Source organism: Camponotus floridanus, unplaced genomic scaffold (genome assembly GCF_003227725.1).
Source record: "Camponotus floridanus strain SB8 unplaced genomic scaffold, Cflo_v7.5 scaffold12, whole genome shotgun sequence".
In the NCBI taxonomy this organism is placed as follows: domain Eukaryota; kingdom Metazoa; phylum Arthropoda; class Insecta; order Hymenoptera; family Formicidae; genus Camponotus; species Camponotus floridanus.
Window position 1 is genome coordinate 2,125,901 of NW_020229237.1, and position 20,384 is coordinate 2,146,284.

The 20,384-nt window shown below is 27.3% G+C and overlaps 6 protein-coding genes across 13 annotated transcripts; 3 read left to right on the forward strand and 3 right to left on the reverse strand.

Moving 5' to 3' along the window:
* Positions 1 to 269: 269 nt before the first annotated feature.
* LOC105259014 (transmembrane protein 70 homolog, mitochondrial) lies at positions 270 to 1,323 on the forward strand. Its single transcript, XM_011270678.3, has 3 exons — positions 270 to 504; positions 661 to 1,020; positions 1,090 to 1,323. Exons 1-3 carry the CDS (start codon positions 397 to 399, stop codon positions 1,321 to 1,323), a joined length of 702 nt encoding a protein of 233 aa, XP_011268980.1. The 5' UTR covers positions 270 to 396.
* A 715-nt stretch (positions 1,324 to 2,038) lies between these two features.
* Positions 2,039 to 5,260, forward strand: LOC105259015 (potential E3 ubiquitin-protein ligase ariadne-2). 5 transcript variants are annotated; one of them, XM_011270681.3, is made up of 8 exons: positions 2,039 to 2,093; positions 2,880 to 3,393; positions 3,484 to 3,715; positions 3,784 to 3,901; positions 3,983 to 4,207; positions 4,290 to 4,502; positions 4,573 to 4,722; positions 4,883 to 4,993. In XM_011270681.3, the coding sequence occupies exons 2-8, from the start codon at positions 2,880 to 2,882 to the stop codon at positions 4,925 to 4,927; spliced, it is 1,497 nt and encodes a 498-aa protein (XP_011268983.1). In that variant the 5' UTR covers positions 2,039 to 2,093; the 3' UTR covers positions 4,928 to 4,993. The 5 variants fall into 5 exon arrangements, with proteins under 5 accessions (XP_011268983.1, XP_011268982.1, XP_011268984.1 ...); XM_011270680.3 differs by lacking the exon at positions 2,039 to 2,093 and adding an exon at positions 2,101 to 2,347; XM_011270682.3 differs by lacking the exons at positions 2,039 to 2,093; positions 4,883 to 4,993 and adding exons at positions 2,363 to 2,515; positions 5,117 to 5,260.
* Positions 5,261 to 7,271: 2,011 nt separating this feature from the next.
* LOC105259101 (uncharacterized protein C9orf85 homolog) lies at positions 7,272 to 8,087 on the reverse strand. The gene is made up of 2 exons (XM_011270841.2): positions 7,617 to 8,087; positions 7,272 to 7,495 (listed from the first exon to the last, which is right to left on the reverse strand). The coding sequence occupies exons 1-2, from the start codon at positions 8,050 to 8,052 to the stop codon at positions 7,272 to 7,274; spliced, it is 660 nt and encodes a 219-aa protein (XP_011269143.1). The 5' UTR covers positions 8,053 to 8,087.
* A 547-nt stretch (positions 8,088 to 8,634) lies between these two features.
* On the reverse strand, positions 8,635 to 10,525 carry LOC105259017 (formylglycine-generating enzyme). Of its 2 annotated transcripts, none has more exons than XM_011270686.2 (5): positions 9,779 to 10,525; positions 9,503 to 9,674; positions 9,202 to 9,385; positions 8,843 to 9,017; positions 8,635 to 8,741 (listed from the first exon to the last, which is right to left on the reverse strand). In XM_011270686.2, exons 1-4 carry the CDS (start codon positions 10,308 to 10,310, stop codon positions 8,862 to 8,864), a joined length of 1,044 nt encoding a protein of 347 aa, XP_011268988.1. In that variant the 5' UTR covers positions 10,311 to 10,525; the 3' UTR covers positions 8,635 to 8,741; positions 8,843 to 8,861. The 2 variants fall into 2 exon arrangements, with proteins under 2 accessions (XP_011268988.1, XP_011268986.1); XM_011270684.2 differs by having other exon boundaries at positions 8,635 to 8,744.
* Positions 10,526 to 11,443: 918 nt separating this feature from the next.
* LOC105259102 (meiosis-specific with OB domain-containing protein) lies at positions 11,444 to 15,649 on the reverse strand. Of its 2 annotated transcripts, XM_025415369.1 has the most exons (8): positions 15,529 to 15,649; positions 14,667 to 14,798; positions 13,939 to 14,207; positions 13,473 to 13,695; positions 12,976 to 13,092; positions 12,178 to 12,340; positions 11,881 to 12,088; positions 11,444 to 11,641 (listed from the first exon to the last, which is right to left on the reverse strand). In XM_025415369.1, exons 1-8 carry the CDS (start codon positions 15,647 to 15,649, stop codon positions 11,468 to 11,470), a joined length of 1,407 nt encoding a protein of 468 aa, XP_025271154.1. In that variant the 3' UTR covers positions 11,444 to 11,467. The 2 variants fall into 2 exon arrangements, with proteins under 2 accessions (XP_025271154.1, XP_025271155.1); XM_025415370.1 differs by lacking the exon at positions 11,444 to 11,641 and having other exon boundaries at positions 11,957 to 12,088; positions 12,269 to 12,340.
* Positions 15,650 to 16,725: 1,076 nt separating this feature from the next.
* LOC105259018 (alpha-soluble NSF attachment protein) lies at positions 16,726 to 19,716 on the forward strand. Of its 2 annotated transcripts, XM_011270688.3 has the most exons (6): positions 16,726 to 16,788; positions 16,872 to 17,066; positions 17,644 to 17,840; positions 17,970 to 18,235; positions 18,340 to 18,513; positions 18,646 to 18,795. In XM_011270688.3, the coding sequence occupies exons 2-6, from the start codon at positions 16,975 to 16,977 to the stop codon at positions 18,793 to 18,795; spliced, it is 879 nt and encodes a 292-aa protein (XP_011268990.1). In that variant the 5' UTR covers positions 16,726 to 16,788; positions 16,872 to 16,974. The 2 variants fall into 2 exon arrangements, with proteins under 2 accessions (XP_011268990.1, XP_025271194.1); XM_025415409.1 differs by lacking the exon at positions 16,726 to 16,788 and having other exon boundaries at positions 16,799 to 17,066; positions 18,646 to 19,716.
* Positions 19,717 to 20,384: the final 668 nt, after the last annotated feature.

Sequence of the window (20,384 nt, forward strand, 5' to 3'; positions counted from 1 at the left end):
CAATTTTCATTTTTAATATATAATTTGAGACGAGCTTCATGCGTCTATGCCAAACTTGTTTGAATAGGCCGCGTATATTCAGCTAAACTAACGCATGCGCATTAAAATATTCTATCGAAAACAATGAAGTGTCACTACTGTACAATATTTACCATAGCCTAATAAGGTTTGTTCGCGTTATTTGCACTTTCTACACTCAAAGCTCCTCCTTTCTCTTTCTTTTTCACACTCAAATATATATTTATCTCGTTTTAAATGCAGAAACTTTTAGGGAGCGTGCACTCGAACAGATTTATTGTTGTGATCCAGTAAAATAAGAGTTCGTTGATAGATATAATGTACATATAAAAGTTGTAAAATATAATATATAAATACGTTGCTTTATATTTTTTGAATATGGCATTAATTTTAAGTGTTTGTGCTCAAAAAAGATTTTTCTTTGAAAATTTTGGTAATTTGAGACGTGCTCTAATCTATATTATGTATAATGATTGCACCGTTGAGGTTAGAAATTAGTAAATCCGTAAATATACATGTATATTTAATAAATTAAAATGTGTGTATTTATTTCTAAGATTTTTTATCAAATTTTATAAAAATGAAGTAGTTATTATAATGGAAATGATTTTCTCATATTAATCTAAATTTATGATTTTATAGAAGTTTTCTGCAGCATATAATGTGAAATATTTGTCAACAAACAATTACCAGGAAAATTCTGTCGGAAAAACTGAAATTTATTATGGAACTTTAACAGGACAAATTAAAACTCTAAAAATTTTTTCATTATTGACATCCACTGGTGGTTTATTGGCTCAGCCATTTCTTTATTCAAAAGCTATAGAAAGTGGTAATACTGGAGCTGTTTTAGGAATATTTGCTTTTATTGGATTCTTGACTATAACTACTCCTTTATTAATACATATAATAACAAAAAAATATGTGACACACTTGTATTACGATGCAAAAGAAGATAAATATATTGCAAACACTTATAATTTATTTGTTCAAACAAAAGAGGTATTTATAAATTATATATATGATATAATCTATAATATCTTGGATAATATAATATAAATTATATTTCAGCTTGTATTTACACCAAATGATGTAGTAGTACCAAGTGTAACTGGCATGTTCACAAGTTGTATTATAAAAGGTATTCCTTTATTTTTAGAACAAAAATTTTTCTATGATTCTACTCATTATATACGAATAATGGGATATGATAAGCCAGTAGATTTGAAATTAAACAATAAGAATACCCTTAATCAAACAGTTACAATGGATGCTGAATATAAAGATCATATAAATAAAAAATAATTATGATATTTAAAGATATACTTTTATTTATTCCTCAGATTTTTGCATGAAAAATTTATAATTACAATTTATTTCTTACAACCTAATTAAAAAAGTATTTATATAATATACTAAAATTGTGTACTAAAAAATACAGAATATCAGAATGGTTAATGGTAATGCAAAACATGTGAATTTGTCAGCATTAGAAACAAAATATCACAAATTTTTAATTTTATTTGCATTGCAAACTATATTAAATACTTGTATGTATGGTATAAAGTTTAAGATATTAGAATTCCAGATTTTACAAATTGTATCAGTGTGTATTATAGATAGAAATAAGAAAAAAAATGGAGAAAAATATGTTTATTAGTAGATATACATTAATTTGCATTTCATAAATTTTTTTTTTTAACCTTCATATGTATATATAAATGTGTAGCAGCAGAAAATTAGGCAGCGTTTAGGAAAGATGTGTTAAACAGATGACCATATACAATTATGAATAAATTAATCAACGTTGCTGATGATTAAATCTCCTTAGAAAATAAAAAATTACAGTCAAAACTATGGAAAAATTATAATGAAGTAGATTCCATTTTCAAATCGAAGAGGGAAGGAATCATTTTCGGATAAGCTCGGTTGGATTTGTGATTGGTGGATAGTGTTCCGAGTGCGTCGACGCACATCAAAGTGTTGGTATCCTCTCTCCCCCCTCTCATCATATCCCCCTATCTTAACGTAAATCCTCCGCGTCCTCCACTCGTCGAAAAATAGGCTGCGTCAATGTATGTATATATGATGTGTGTGTGTGTGTTGTGTGTGTACGCAGCACCATATGCTGTTTCACTTGTTTATGGTCGTGTGGGTAGGCCCTCGATATACCATTAACCCGGTGCAAGTCCAATTTTACGAAAAGAAGGATATAAAAAGAGACTCGAAAGAGCTCTTTTGACAGCCGCGCACACGAACGTCTCGCAGAATCGAGATACGCGCATAAATGCATTCCTCTTGATAATCGGGAAGGCCTAGCCGACCAAAGGTGGGTCGCTTGCGAAACGATCCCTGTCTGACGAACTGTCTGCAATTGTTACCACGCGATCGTTTCATATTTTGTACCGCATCGTGGCATTGTTTGTCAAAGTTAAAGGGTTTAGCGAGAAAAAACTTTCGAGGAATTGCTTCCTAGGCCCGCTAAGACGTGTAAATGGTGGGCCAATCATGTGCACAAATCCCCAAAAACTTTTTCCTTATGAGCGAAATGCCAGGGATACGTTTAGAGCAACACATTGTATTTTAGTTTTGCTTATAAGCATTATAACGCAATATCGTATATATTATCATATATGAATAATTACTCTCTTGTATTTTTTTTTGTAACATCCAATCGTTCCTTTTAACTTCTTGATAAATTTTCATAATATCATTTTATCCAAGTTGAATTTAGCTTAAAGATGACCCTGTCAATATTTATTTTTGTGTAATATTTAAGATATTAGCATAGCGATGTTTAATGTTTAATTATATGATAAGATTTACCAAGTTTCACTACGAGCAAAATATTTTCCATACAGATGTCGAGTGAAAATGACAGTGAAATGGATTGTTCGGACTCCGATTGTGGTGATCCGGGTTATGAAGATTATTACAATATTCAGCCATGGGGTGGAGAAGTGGATAACGATGTGGATCCTGAACAAAATAGAAGAGATCCAGAATATGCAGTTTGTGACTGTTTGCGAGTCGAAGAGGTAGAGCGACTGTTGAATGAGAGTGTAGAAGTATTAAGTAATAGCCTTCATATAACGCCATCCCTAGCCAAAGTATTGTTACATGCACATAATTGGGCGTTACAAGATATTGTCACAAAGTACCGTAGCAATGCTTCCAGTTTATTGATTAATTCAAAAATTAAACCTACTCTGGAACAAGTGCCAGGATCAAAAAGTCAGAAAGGTGGTCTGTGTTCTGTTTGTGTTACGATTTCTCCTGCAGATAGGTTTTCTACACTTACATGTGGACATTCATTTTGCAAAGACTGTTGGTGTATGCATTTTGAAGTACAAATAACTCAAGGTATATCTACCAGTAAGTAATATCACAATTTATTGTCATTTATATTATGCAAGTCAAATTCTAATTTTTGTCAAGATTTATCGATTTTCTTTTCTTGTATAGGTATAAGTTGCATGGCACAAGATTGCGATGTTTTAGCTCCAGAAGACTTTGTTCTTTCTTTACTCGCTAAGCCTAACATGAGGGAAAGATATCAGCAATTTGCCTTTTGTGATTATGTCAAATCTCATCCACAATTACGATTTTGTCCTGGTCCAAATTGCCAAATAGTTTTGCGTTCAAAGGAACAACGAGCAAAACGAGTCATGTGTTCATCATGCAAAACTATATTTTGGTAAATAAATAGATATATTATATGCATAATTTATCATATTGAGCAATAAAAACGCGTCATAATTTTAGCTTCCGATGTGGTATGGATTACCATGCACCAACCGATTGCAATACAATTAAAAAATGGTTGACAAAATGTGCAGATGATTCCGAGACAGCTAATTATATTAGTGCTCATACCAAAGATGTGAGTATTCAAACAAATGATTTTACAATGTCAAAAAATGTAGAAATGTAGAAAACACTCAATTGTAAAATTATTTTTCAGTGTCCAAAATGTCATATCTGTATAGAAAAAAATGGTGGCTGCAACCACATGCAATGTTACAACTGTAAACATGATTTCTGCTGGATGTGCCTTGGAGATTGGAAAGCACATGGTAGCGAATATTACGAGTGTTCACGATACAAAGAAAATCCAAACATCGCACATGAAAGCGTTCATGCGCAAGCGAGGGAAGCTCTCAAGAAATATCTTCATTATTATGAGCGAGTAAATTTCACATAACGAGCGTTCTCTCTCAAACTTTATTTCATCTTGATATTTTATAAATGTTGTGTTTATGTTTGGTCAGTGGGAGAATCACAGCAAATCGTTAAAATTGGAGGAGCAAACATTAGAGGGTATAAAGATGAGAATCAATAATAAAGTGATGAATGCAAGTGGCACATGGATAGATTGGCAACATCTTTTCGAGGCAGCATCACTCTTAGCGCGTTGCCGTTACACTTTGCAATATACATATCCATACGCTTATTATATGGAATCCAGTCCACGGAAAGAATTGGTAAGAACTCTCAATAAATGATATGATACGATTATGATAAAAACTGAGAGCTGAATTATCCTAATAATAGTTCGAGTATCAACAAGCTCAATTAGAGGCAGAAATAGAGAATCTTTCGTGGAAAATTGAACGAGCCGAAACAACAGATCGGGGAGATCTAGAAAATCAAATGGATATTGCGGAAAAGCGTCGTGTTACTTTACTGAAGGATTTCCTCGAGGTATAATTATCTGAATACTAATTTTGTTTCCAGTCTCAATCTATAAAATCTAACAAAATTGGATTACAGTGATCTTTTTTATTTCAAGTGCTATCTATCTATCTGATTGCAAGGTGCAAAACATACCTGTGCGCTTACATATGCACACTTTATATTACAGATCCTATCTTACACTCTATATACGCACAGTGCCACAAAATTTTAAATTGTGTAGAATTGTTTAATATAAAATATTTCTACAATATAAAAAAAATTTGTTACATCATACATAAATAAAAAATGATCATAATTATGGATCATAGTTATGAGAATATTTTTGTTTTATATTTATAATAAGACAATGTGAAGTATAACTATAACGATTATTAAAAAAGTGTGATTTTTTTTCTCTTAGATCGATATAGAAAATGATGTCACGTGCTTTACATCATAATTTAAATAGAAAAATTATGAAAATCTAAGAATTATCAAAAATGTCATTGTATATTAGCATTGATTTGTCAAAAAATGTTTTCGGGTTTCACTAAAATAATTAATCATAATTAAGATTACTACAAGATATTACATCTTCACTTAAATTCTAATAATATTATTTCACATAGGTAAAATCAATGAGGAAAATATTAATCATATCATTGAGTTATCAATATTTTGATGTGTATTTTTTTTTTACAATGTGGATTTAAAAATATCTTCCAAAACAAAAAACAACTTTTTTAAAATGTTCTCTTTCTTTTCTGATTTCATATTCAGTAGTAGTAAAATACATTTAATGCTAATAATGCACTTTGATAAAAATCATTGAAAAAAAATCATAGAAAGTATCAATCAATCAGAAAATCATATGTCTTCACTGCTGTTTGCCTTTTTCCAAATTTTATTCAAAGTATTGTTAATATTTAAAGTATGTTCATGTGCCCAATGATTAAAAAAGAAACGCCTAATTTAAGTACTCCGGTGCCAAGAAATGATGGTACCAATTTGCTGTGTACATAATGATAAAAGTAAATGTGTATGTGAAGATAAATAAAGAGGGATGCGACATGTTTTTTATTAAATTAGATTTTAAGGAATACATGTGCAACGATCAAAGATATCTGTGACACATCTAGCTGTAATTGAACTTACATTTTTTAAGCTATTTAAAAAAAGGGAAATAGGATTTACTGTACTATTATAACTTTTACCCCATTATAAATGCAAAGAAATAGATGATTATCCAAAAGCCAGAATATTAAAATTCTACAGATTCTGGAATATTATAAGATAATTATGTTTGTCACAATAAGAAAAATGAAAACTTTTTAAAGAAATTGAAATTGCATGCAACTAAAAAAGTTGCTGCACAAAGTAGAATAATGTGATGATAAGATGATTTTCGAGAATCAGAAGACAATTGAATGAGAAAACAGTCTCACAAATATTTGTCTCTCTTTATATGTATAACTTCTCAAATGTGCAATGGGAAGTAATCACTATTGTATAAGAATATTAAAATGTTTGTAAATTAATATTAATAATAATAATCACATATAAATCCAAACAAAATTTATTGAATTTATAATTTTATTTATTATTTATTAAGACCCCTGATTTCTTATTAACATCGAATATTAAATATTGAATGTGATTATATTAAAAGCGATAAATTACATGAATTTTTTTTTCCAAAATATTTCAAAATAAATAAATTTTTTTTAATGTTATCATTCATGTTTGATAATTTAATAAGATACATTGAAAGCTCTTTTTTATTATCCTGCGTAATAAATAAATAATGAATTGTCTGTATTCTATATTTTTAGTTAAATTGACCTTATAATGGTTGTTCAAGATACAGTTATTTTATAATTATTTATTAATTTATGAATTAAAAAGGAAAAGAGATCTTTGACATATTTTTCTAATCCATATTCTCAAATATAAATAGCTATTAAGAATTATAAGCTTTAAAAAGTTAATTTTGATAAATCTTGCAGGAAAAATAGTTTTTGCTTTTGATATCATAAGTTAATATGGCTACAGTGAAGAACCTTAAGAGAAAATTTAATTTTATACTAAAGTGTGATGTGTGTATATATATTCGTGTGTCTGAATACATGAATCCCGTTAAATAAAGATTACATATTAAGTATAAATATTTATATTTAGCCTGTTTCTTGCAGAAAATATATACGACTGCACACAAATTGTTGTCTGAGAATAATATTGTTTGAACAACTAACATGAGACAAAAAAAGAAAAAAAGTAGTCTTTGTATAGTTTTTGATGCTAAATAAGATTTTGATTTCCAAATTGCTGCATTATATTACAATTTTGAGAAATTTACTTTTTTTAAAGTTGTTTTTTAAAGAAAGATATTTTTTAATGTATATTATAACTATATATAACATCTCTGATGGAAATTATAATGAAATCATATTGAAATAATACTATATCATATATTGAAATATTATTCATTTAATTCCTTTTTAATATGATTAAATTTCAATAAAAATTCAAAAAATTGTTTTTTATTAAAAAATTGTAATAAAATTTTTATTACATAATCAATCGATATCATTATTAGAACTATTATCTTCACTTTCAATATCACTATCACTATCAAAATCATTTTCCTCTTCTGTAAAAGCTAATGATTTCAGTTTTGTTAGTAAATCTTCTCTTCTTTTGAGATCTATTTTATCCTCACTTTTATTTTCTCTATCATCTCCATTTGTATCTATATCTAATCCAGACATATGTTGTTTATTATTATTTTTTGTGTTTTTTGCTAAAAATAAAATGGGATAAAAATTATATGTTTGGAACTATATTATTTTCATATATTATTATTTATGTAAAAATTAGATTTTCTATTAAATAATTTAACACTCAAGATATAAAATACATACTCAATTGTTGATTCATGTAACGTAAAAATGTTCTTCGTTTTCTCTCTGACATTGTTTTTAAAATTATTTTAAATTCTTCATCCAATTTAATTTGTTCTTCTTTACTAGGTTTTCCTTCTACAATTTCTTTCTTCTTTCCACATTTTGGGCAAATTTCGTTCTGCTTGGCACAAGGTAAGCAGATATTATGATAAGAGTGTTTCACAGCTTTTTGTTCACACTTTATGCATTTTACTGGAGCTTTAAGTGCTTTGTATTTCTTATACTTGATCTTCCATTCTATTATCTTTTTACAGCGTTCACAAACATTGGCGACTTCAATATTATTAATAAACTTTATTTTCTTAGAGTTATCATGCAAATTATTTTTGAAAGCTGTATGATTCTGATATTTCTGAGACCTTGATCGACTAGTATTTCCTTTTTGACAACTCATGTTTCATGTATTTTAATATTTTTTAAAGATTGAAAATAATATATGAAACTCTTCTTTATAAATTATGAATAATAATTTTAATATCTGCAAATATAAAAAAATAACATTAAACTAATATATTAAATATCTATTTTCTATTTTAGCATTCAAATCATGTTTAACATTCTTATAAAAAGTAATTGAGCAGTAAAAAGATAATTATATATAAAAAATAAACATTAAAAAATGTTTGATTATTTACCGTATTCTTAAATAAAAATTATAAAAATTCAATTTTTAACATGCTTGATATGAGGTTAAGAATCTTTTGCTTTGTACAGTCAACATAAAGGCTATCGCACATAAATTGACATGCTGTACATGCGTGCATAACAAAACCCAATTTGGACCAATGAACATCGAGTATAAGTCACTAAATGAACTTACTAATTCACGAAAGAACCAATAACGTTATTTCATGTCTATCAGTTTGACAGCTTTAAGTGTTTAGGCGGGAAGAAGATTAAATTACAAGTTATCATTCGAAAGTATAAGAGAAAAAACATAAAAATATCATGTGATAAGTAAATAATCATTATCAGATAAATTTATGGATATATAATTTCAGATGGAAAGTTATCAGGCAAATGTCACTTATGCCTTAGAATTTTCCAAGCTTCAAAAACAATTTGCCCACTATCTAGAAGTTTCTTCTTAAAAATATAAGAAAGAGAAATACAAGAAATACATATTAATTATGTGAAAATTAAATAAATTACAGGTTTTTAAAAAAGGAAAAAACAATAATTACAGAAAGTTCCTTATTTTAGTTATGCTGATGTAGCACATCTAAAGCCTAAGTTCCCAGCTGATGTATCAGGTGTATTTTGACTACGTGCAGCACATCTATATCTATAGCAATAACTCTTGTGACAAAGATAAGAGCCACCTTTTTTTACTTTATCATTACCACTAGATGGACCAACCTAAAAATATAATAAATAAAACACAATACATATAAAAACTATTTCACAATACAAATCCTGCATATCATATACATATCATATACATATGTATACTTCATTATAAAAAAACTTATTACATAAACTTAATAAATCTTTATATATCATATCACACTTATAAATTTTTTTATTATATCATATTATTTACAGGATTTGTTTGTTGATCACTTGAATGCCTTGTTATCCACCAATCAGCTGTCCATTCCCAAACATTTCCAACAATATTATGTAAACCATATTTATTTTGTGGAAACATTGTAACTGGCGATGTACCTTTGTACCCATCTTTTTCAGTGTTTTTTGTAGGAAAATTGCCTTGCCAAATATTGGCTCTACAAGATAAGAATAAAACAAATTTTTTATTATGTATTATTAGAATAAAAGATCCATATACACAATGATATATGTGAATAATATAATATTTGTAAATAGAAATTTAAAAAGTTTACTTGTGCTGATTGTTTGGCATAAATTTATTTCCCCAAGGGTATAGCCTATCTGTAAGTCCACCACGACATGCGACTTCCCATTCTGCTTCAGTTGGCAATCTCTTTTTCATCCAGTTACAATAAGCAATTGCATCATTCCAGGAGACATGAATAACAGGATGGTCCATTCTGTCTAAATATTTTCTAATTAATAATTAGATTAATAAAGACAGTATTATGAATCCTATAAAAATTCAATAAACAAAATGTTCAAATTTTTCTTTCTTTTATACTTACAAGTGATATTTGAATCAGGTCCTTCTGGATGTTGCCATGAAGCTTGTTTCACAGGCATCCACCAAGGAGCTTGTGCAACTGTTTTGGTGATTTTGTTTTTCATATCTTGTGTTAAAAGATCTTCAAAGACAAAAGAATCTCCAAAATTTTCTGCTTCCGTTACATATCCAGTGTTTTTTACAAAAGTTGCAAACTCTTCATTACTTACTTCGAATTTGTCTATATAAAAACTATCTAATATCACTTCACGTTTTGGTCCTTCCCCATCAGCTACAATAACTGGATTATTCGTTCCTATAAAATATGTCCCAGCATTTATCTTAATCATTTTTTTCGTTTTCTCCTCGTTTATGTCAATCGCATCAAATTTAGAATTATCTATGACACAATATCCTGCTTGCGGATTGAAAATTGCCTGACGATTCAATCTGTTTCCGCATTGACAGCCACTGTTATTTTTTAAAGCATTTACACATAAGTAATAATATCCGATTATTATTTGTATTTTGTAAACATAATAAAAGAGTGTCATTTTTTTGGAAGACGAGATATTGCACTTTTGATTCAATAGACTTTTGTTTTTCTTTCTTTTTTTATGGATTTCTTTTCATTAGGAAAAAACGTAAGCAGCTGGCAGTAACGATAAAACTTTTGATTAAATTATCAACAAGATAACGTCAAGGACAAGATGCAATGCAAGGTGCTGCAGTCACTGAACTGGTATATCAGTGGTGCAGTGAATGAAGTCATTAAAATTTGCGTCACCATCATATGATTCAATGATAATTGATCCGAGGATAATTGAAGATCGACATTATCGACCGTTTTGACTGCATTAAATATATTATAATTACATCAATTATTTTAATCATCTCAATATTTGAGCTTATCCAATTTTATTATTGAAAATTTATAGATCTTATAGCTGTTAAAAATAATAAAATAAACGCTTTGTTTACATCAAATTACTGTTTTATCATATGCAAAGATTTATTTACCTACAATAGGATGAGTTTTTTTCGTAGTTCACTTAGCTTCAAAATTACATAATTTGTTTACGTATCTATATAATGTTTACATGAACTTTTTTCACATAAACTATTAAAAATTAAATTTTAGAATGCAAGAAACAGTAATTATATTATAAACTATAAAGTATAATATTTGTATAATATTATAATGTATTTATTTCCTTTTTTTATCATTATAAAATTCAATTTGTTGACTTCTTTGTCAATTTTTTGTGACATATAACATTAAATTTATACTATTACGTTGAAACTATATATAATAAAAATATAAACAAAATATATTTTTTAAATTGGAATTTATTTGTAATTTTCTTTTATCTTTATATATACATATATATATATATATATATATATATATATATATATATATATGCGTATGCATTTATATATACTTGACACATAAATTTAACTTATTATTTAAATGATAAATGTAGATAAAACAATTGTACGAATAAATTTTATACATGTATTAAATAAGTAATAAACAAATGAACAAATATTATAACAAATAAATAAAATCATATTAAATGAAATCATATTAATAATCTTAAGTATATAAAATGAAGAGTTATACACAGTAATGTGTGTAATCTTTATCACAAATTATGACGAATTATTTATATCAAATCGGAGCAACTAAAAGAAGATATATTAATGTTTAAACTTCAAGCATAAGTTGTTCAGTTGCCTCGTCGAGACAATGTTGAATAGATAAAATGTTATATAAAACATATGGAAAGGCAGATGTCGACCCGATAATATGCAGACGAATGTTGCACTCTTCTAATAAATATGACCATTTCAATTTAGCGCGTTCTTCTACTGTCATTGCCTATAATAATAATAATTTCTTTTTTTATACTGTATTAAAACAATTTTAAAGCTAAGACGAATACAAAAAATTAAAATATTTAGAAATCATACATAATTATTTTATATATGCTTTAATTTTAATTCAATTTATTTCTTTTACTGTCCTTTAATTAATAAAAAAAATTAAGAATTATCACATTTTGTATGAATATAGTTGGAAACAACTGTTTTTAACATTAATTAATTTAAATTGATTACCTTAAATTCATCAACTGTACATCCAACAACTCGCTCTGCAATATCACCAGTCAAACGACATCCGATGAGATATCCAGTGTCATCCTTCAAATTGATTTTTATGTTAAATTTTACGGTATTTAGTGGTGCCTGGATTCCGTTGCCTGATGGGCAATTCAAATTCATACAAGACTCTTTCACATCCGGAACAATCTTTTTACATAGAGCGCTAAAAATATAGTAGTAAATGTGATAGTATTGTCGATTTTTTAAATTACTGTTATCTTATGAATGGAATCTTATGATATATTAAAATACCATTTTATAGATATCAAATCTTTAAGTAAACCATCCAAATTCATTTCAGTCACCGAAGCTTTCACAATTGTTGCGAATTGAAATCTCTCACCTTCCATATTCGAATTTTTCTGTAACTTCTCCGTGATTTGTTGTATTGTCATTACAGTCGTGATAGTGTTTGCTATTAATATACAATTAATAATATAAATTAATAATAACAAAATTACACAAAAATTAATTGCGCAAATTTTATGTTCATAATTAAAGAAAAAGACACATTTTTATCATTACCATACTTATTATACAATATAAAATAATTTATGCAAATATACATAAAATTGAGATGCTTTACATTTGCAGGCTTCCATTAATGATTTAATAGCATAGCTATATAATTAACTATAATATTAACTTAAAATCGTATAAGCTAATTTACGCCAATATTATAGCATCAGCGTAACCGTTTATATATAATATATTTTAAATAGTTTTAATACTTATAATCATTTAATTACTAAAAATCAGATTAGTATAAATGTTTATAAGTAATCACAAACACTATTATATGTTACATATGTGTGACAACAATAATTTTTTAATAATTAATTTTTTATATATTATTAAAAATATTTGTTTTATCAAATAAAACTTAAAATATATCTCTGTATGGAGCAGATGGTTTTCATGTGCATTTTAAAAATACAGTAGCAAACATATTAAAATTTAAATGATATATAAGTCTATATAAATACATTGTAAAGTTATTTTTACATTAAAAATATATTAAACTCAATATAAATTGATTGCTGTTCTTACGATTTGGAATAGTGAACGAGTCACTGCATATGGAATCAGGATCATAATGCTGTATCGCACTTATAATGCTTGCGGCTTGAGGTACATCCGGACATTCTGTAATTAGCGTTCTTCTTGCTGTATGTACAATAAAAATAATGTAGCAAATATAATAATAATTTCTTTCGTTTATACATTGATTAGCGATGCATACTATTGTACAAATATATATTTAGTTATGTTAAATTTTATCTAAATATTTTTAAAATTATCTATTTATAAATAATTTTAATGTGTTGTGATATATCTAATGTGATATATATACATATGTATATATATATATATATATATATATATATATATATCACTATAAATGTCTAATAATATATATATTATAATATATATATATATATATATATATTATTAATATATATATATCTAATAATATACATATTCATATAGAATTTTAAAAGATTGTATAAAATTTGAGTTAAAAAAATGTTAGATCTTCAACATACAAATACTTAATGCCATTTTCTTTTTATATTCATCGTATGCAATGCGAACGTCAACCAAGAATAATATCGTTTGTTTCGGTTCCCATAAAGCGGATCTCTCCACCCAATCCTTGTCCCATAATATCAACGATACTGTATTATCCGTCGATCCATCTGTGACTTCGAAACTGCGACATGTTAAAGCTCGTCCAATCCGAGTTATTATATTACGTGTATCGCCGATCTACAATATAATTTAATTAATAGATACAAATTAATATTTATATGAGTATAAAGACAATGGTTTTATTGATAAAGTGAAACTTTAACATTAATATTATTTTAATAAAAAATACTTACAGTTTTCATATTACAAATACACTTATTTATTTATTTATTTATTAATAATCGTCATTAAATAAATTATTTGTTATTAGTTTAAGAAATATAATACAATTTAATAATTAATATTATTTATAAAACTTACAAACGTGACGACGACGAGAAGATCAACTGAGCGATTACATAAAGCATCGATATTATCCAAAACATCTTTCAAGTTTTTCGCGAAAGTCACACTTTTGACAGGTCGCATTAGCAAGTTTTTATATTGTTCACGAGTAGGCGCATCGTGATTATGTATCAGAGCTGTACCTTCGTTTACGATTAGAGTGAAAGGACTGGTTACCGATGGTACGAATAATTCATTTTTATCATTAGGCTGGCGTTTCATGATTTTTGCACTTATCACTTCCACTGTAAAACAAATAATCTTATTAACATAAGATTTGTTTATATTAAAAAAATATCACAATTCTATTTTAATTATAAAAATTAATATAGCCATATTAAAATTATTATTATGATAATAATTTACATGATAATTAAATACAATTTATATTTTAAATAAATTTCCGAAAATATTTAAAATGTATAATATTATATAAACTTAGAAAAAAGGACCACATATATATATATATATATATATATATATATACCCTAACAGCACACATGTCCGAAAGATATCCAAAGGATATCCATAGGAGATCGGGATACCTGTTAGGGTATATATAATTATATATAAAATATGATTATATATGTTTTTTTTTCTTATACAATCTGTATCTATATATAGAGAAAAAATAATAAAATAGTATTTAGAAAAATAGTATTTTTTTAAAGTAAACTTTGTAATATATATATATATTTACGTACCTACAGATCCGATATTAAATGTGGACGATATTTTTTTTACAAATTCTGTACTACCCCATACTGTGACATTAATAAAATCTTCTTCTGTATCCCGTAAAGTAAATGTCCACACGCTACGTTCACCTCTGTTAACTGCAAGAATCGGTAAAATAAAAGTTCGAAAATAAAGTTCATATAATCAAATATAAATATATACATATATATAAAATTTTTTCTTGCTTCTATATAATTTATGTCCGTATAGGCAAGAAAAAAATAAGAATAATTAAGAAACAATTAGGAAAAGAATTTTCATATCGTTTTTTTAAAGTAAAATTTGAAGAAATAAGAAATAAAATTTGTATATGATTATATACATATAAACTATTTTTCTTTTACTTTCTTCAAATTTTAATCTTCAAATTTTACTTTAAAAAAAACAAGACAGAAGTTATTCTTCTAATTATTTTTCAATTATTCTCATTAATATTTTTCTTGTACATATATAAAGAATATACAGAAAAAATATAATATAGATATATTTTATATATTAATATATACATTATAGATATAATCCTTTATTCTTGTAAGGAATAAAACCTCTCTTATTTTTTATTTTATCTAAAAAATAAAACTTTTCATTTAAAAAGAAATTCGATAAACATGCAATTTATTCAATTCATCAAAATAAGATAAATAGATAAATAGTAATAATTTAATATAAAAAAAAATGTTTTCTATTTTTCGAAGATAATTACGTGAATTCTCTTTAATATTTGATATTTCTGTAAATTGAATGCATTATTTTTATAATTTTTTATCATATCGATCATAAGTTAATCTAAATAAAATAGGAAAAAACTGTATATATGTGAATACATACATTTTGCTTGAGTGGCAATAAACGTTTTTACATTTGCACTATGTATAATTATGCCGATTATAAACGTATTTGGCATTCCTTCCTGTAGCGATTTTATTTCCTGCCTGTATAAAAAAGACATCGTCACGCGATCAACAACCTTATCGATTCGAAATAAAGTAAAAAATTCGTTAAATGAAAAATTTTTGTGCGCGTGACTCAAAGCATACAAAATTAAATTGCTTCTAATGTTACCAACTGCTGAATTTCATTACAGAAATATTATTATTGATATATCTTTGAATAGATCCTTTTTAAATATCATACAAAGAGAAGACTGAGAGGTGTCATGGTCTACTTTTAGGTGATCCCTGAAAGCGATACTCCCTCTATGGATATTGAAAGTGGGCATGAACTACAAAATTAGTTCCATGAATATTCTCAGAGGATAATATATAATGAGCACAATTTCTGGTTTTGTTCCGTGCTATGTGCACGAAATGCCGGTAGCACCATCAGTAACAAGATATTTATGTATGTAAATTGATAGCAAATAAATTATTCAATCGCTAAAGATACTGTAATATTCAAAGATGAAATAAATATTTTTCTATATTCATTGCCATATTTATATCTTTTTATTTATAAAACACAAAATGCCTGCTGTGGGATAAAAATATTTTTAATCGTATTTCTAAATCATCTTAATTAGCAGTAAACTGATCTTTGATATTTATCAATAATTTTTAAAAAATTAAAAAAATTATTGATAAATATCAAAGATCAGTTTACTGCTAATTAAGAAGATTTAGAAATACGAAAAATGTTTTTATCTCACAGCAGGCATTTTGTGTTTTATAAATAAAAAGATATAAATATGACAATGAATATAGAAAAATATTTATTTCATTTTTGAATATTACAGTATCTTTCGCGATTGAATAATTTATTTGCTATCAATTTACATACATAAATATCTTGTTATATAGCACTGGTGCTACCGGCATTTCGTGCACATAGCACGGAACAAAACCAGAAATTGTGCTCATTATATATTATCCTCTGAGAATATTCATGGGCACTAGTTTTATAGTTCATGCCCACTTTCAATATCCATAGAGGGAGTATCGCTTTCAGGGATCACCTAAAAGTAGGCCATGACACCTCTCAGTCTTCTCTCTGATTCATATAATCAAAGACTATAGAGCTCCGGTCACACAGTGATTTCAATGCGCAGTGTCAATCTTGAATGCGCTGTTCGACCAGAGAGGTTCGACGTAGGTAAGTATTTTCGTTGGCAGATTGGCGACCCTGACGGTGATGATGCTCGATGCACTGACGATTCGTCGTATTTTCGGTTTTAGTGACGTCTCGCGATAAAGAGAGATTCGGAGTTGAGATTTAGCAAGTGCACAGTTGATGAGCCGAGACTTCTGAAAAAACCCACGAGAATTCGGCGACGTCGTCATGGCCGATAGTGAGCAGAAGGCATTGCAATTGGTGGCAGAGGCCGAGAAAAAGCTGTCATCGTCGAAAGGCTTCTTTGGCGCACTGTTCGGGTAAGCTGATCGATTTATCACTCATACTCATTTCATTGGGAGCGTATAAATCTCGCTTTCTCACGATTTTACGTTATTCTAGCGCATTATTCTATCGCAAGTCGCGAGAAATTTCTTATTTCAACGAATAATTATATATTACTATTTAAATTTCGATCACCTCTTATAATGTGATTTCTGTACATGTATGTATTATATATATGTATATGTCAATACGTATCACATGTATATATCTATAAACGATATTTTTGTTCTGCATAGGAAACAAGGACCCTTTTTGTTATAAGGTCCATTCTACAATGAGTCATTAATCACTAGTCATAAGCAGCTTGACTAATCATAATCGATTATTTAAAAAATAATCGATTAATAACTCATTGTAGAATGGCCCTAAGGCCCAGTTGCACCAATATTATTTTAGCTTTAAGAGAAACTTAATATATAAATATATGTGTCTTTATTTATTTAGAAAGAAAGATAAAAGTAGACATATATTTAAGTCTCGCTTAAAGCTAAAATAACATTGGTGCAACCAGGCCTAAGAGATTGATAAATCAACGTTTAAAAACTTTTACAGAAGCTCATCAAAAGTTGAAGAGGCAGTAGAATGTTACCAACGAGCAGCGAATATGTTCAAGATGGCAAAAAAATGGAATTCGGCGGGAAAGGCATTTTACAGTGCGGGAGATTTACATGCAAAAGCAGGTGGCCGTCATGATGCAGCTAATAATTATGTAGATGCTGCCAATTGTTTCAAAAAATCGGATACAAATGGTATAATGATAATTTTTTTATAGGAATATTTTTAATTAGTAAGAAGTTTAGTATAAATAATGTTTTAAGATATATTGTATATAATAAACAAGATAATAAGTTTATATCCTTGTGTTTCTGTCTTTACAGAAGCGATCAGTTGTTTGTTAAAAGCCATTGAAATTTATACCGACATGGGCCGTTTCACAATGGCAGCAAAGCATCATCAAAGTATAGCTGAAATTTACGAAAGTGATGCAGTCGATTTGGAACGTGCAGTACATCATTACGAGCAAGCTGCAGATTATTTCCGTGGTGAAGAAAGTAATTCCTCAGCAAATAAGTGTCTTCTTAAAGTTGCACAATACGCCGCTCAACTTGAAAATTATGATAAAGCTATTCAGATCTATGAGCAGGTAAAAACCTGAGATATTTATAGTAGTAAAAAATTAGTGAAAATATTCTAGTTTTAGTAAACTTGATATAAACTTTAAATGTTTAAAGCTTATTTATTTAACAGGTTGCATCTGCATCATTAGAAAGTTCTTTACTCAAATATAGTGCTAAGGAATATTTCTTCCGTGCTGCATTGTGTCATTTGTGCGTCGACTCATTAAATGCCCAACATGCAATTGAGCGTTATCAAGAACAGTACCCAGCTTTCCAAGATTCTAGAGAATATAAATTAATAAAGGTAATCTTTTGTGTCTCTGAATTATCAATTGATATTTTGTGTGTGTGTGTGTGTGTGTGTACACACACACATTTATTTATTTATTTATATTTATATTTTACTTAATAATTTATGATTATTGTATATTTGCAGACATTGATAGAACATTTGGAAGATCAAAATCTTGAAGGTTATACAGAAGCTGTTAAGGAATATGATTCAATTTCAAGATTGGATCAGTGGTATACAACAGTATTATTACGTATAAAAAAGCAAATTCACGATAATCCGGATCTACGCTGATCAGTTGTTTCTTATATTTGTTATTTTCTGGCAACAATATTACTTCAACATAGATTTGTTTTTGAGTCGCGTCCTGCTTTCAATGAAAACTATAGTATCATTTTTATATAATGGCTCACACATTATATCATCTTTTTGGGCTATAATCATTCTCGACAATTTTCATTATTTATGTAAACATTTTTTTAAATCTTTATGTCCATCCACGAAATTGTGGAATATTATAGTCTACAAGAATATAGGGGATAATTATTTTGAACATCCCAATATCTTTATACATATGTGTGTATACATACTGGTCAAAAATATTACATCCATCATAAAAACACATTACCATTATATAAATATTGCCAAATTAGATTTTATTACTGTTATTTTATGCTTCTTTTAATTGTGACAAAAAATTAAAACATATAACAAATATAAAATTTTTTATTTTTATAAATAGCCTTCCTTTGCTTTCAATATTACCACACATTCTTGATAAGTTATTTTAACGTTGTGATATTTGATTCCAGCGTATTTGTAAATGCTATAATTTTTTATTAATAGATCTGATTTATCGGATTCTCTTCCAAGTTCATGCTACAATATGTGTTTATTAATTAAAATAACAACTTCTCTGTTTTTATAAGTGATACAATATTTTTGATCAGTATTGTATGTGTGTGTATGTATGTTTCAATCTTTTGTTTTCAATATACAGGGTGTTTACGACAATTAATCGGATCTCTGATCGGACTGAGCAGTAGTACTCAGCGATAGACTTCCTAAATTTCCCTAGACTAATCCGGATCAATGATGTGTCTCTGAAGTAATCGAACTAGATTAACAGTCATCGAAAGAAATTGCGGTCGAGCTGATCGAAAAAATTGTGAAAAACATCATAAGAAATTATAGAAGATACTTTATTATTCTTTTAATTAATATATCTTTATTTATCAAATATATATTAATAAACAAATGTATTTTACTGGAATAAGATGTTTTCTATAAAATAAGACTAAGTTGTTAATCTAATTCGATTACTTCAGAGACACATCATCCGGATTAGTCTAGGGAAATTTAGAAAGCTATCTATCGCTGAGTACCACTGTTCAGTCTGATCAAAGATCCGATTAATTGTCGTAAACACCCCGAGGCTTATCTATATAATTAATGTTATAATTATATGTGTATATACATATATATACACACACATACACACACACACACACACACACTTTATTTCTCTTTAAATTGATATTTTTATTACTTTAATCAGCATTATATATATAGCAGGTTATTGTCTTTTAAATTTAAAATTACAGTGTGCAACTATAAATAACATATATATATATATTAGATCAATAAATATTAATAAATTTCTTATTTACTTTTTTCAGCTTTTAGATAATTTTACAACGAAAAGTTTCTCAAATTATATATTTTTTCTTTATTTAATAGCAAAGAGCAAGTATTGTATATGTTACTTTGAATGTATATAATTATATTTATTAAAAAAATAACTATTTCTGTTTCTTTATAAAAACTGTTATGTTTTTTTCACATATTTTAGAGTGAAGGAAGTATGATAAAACATGATATTA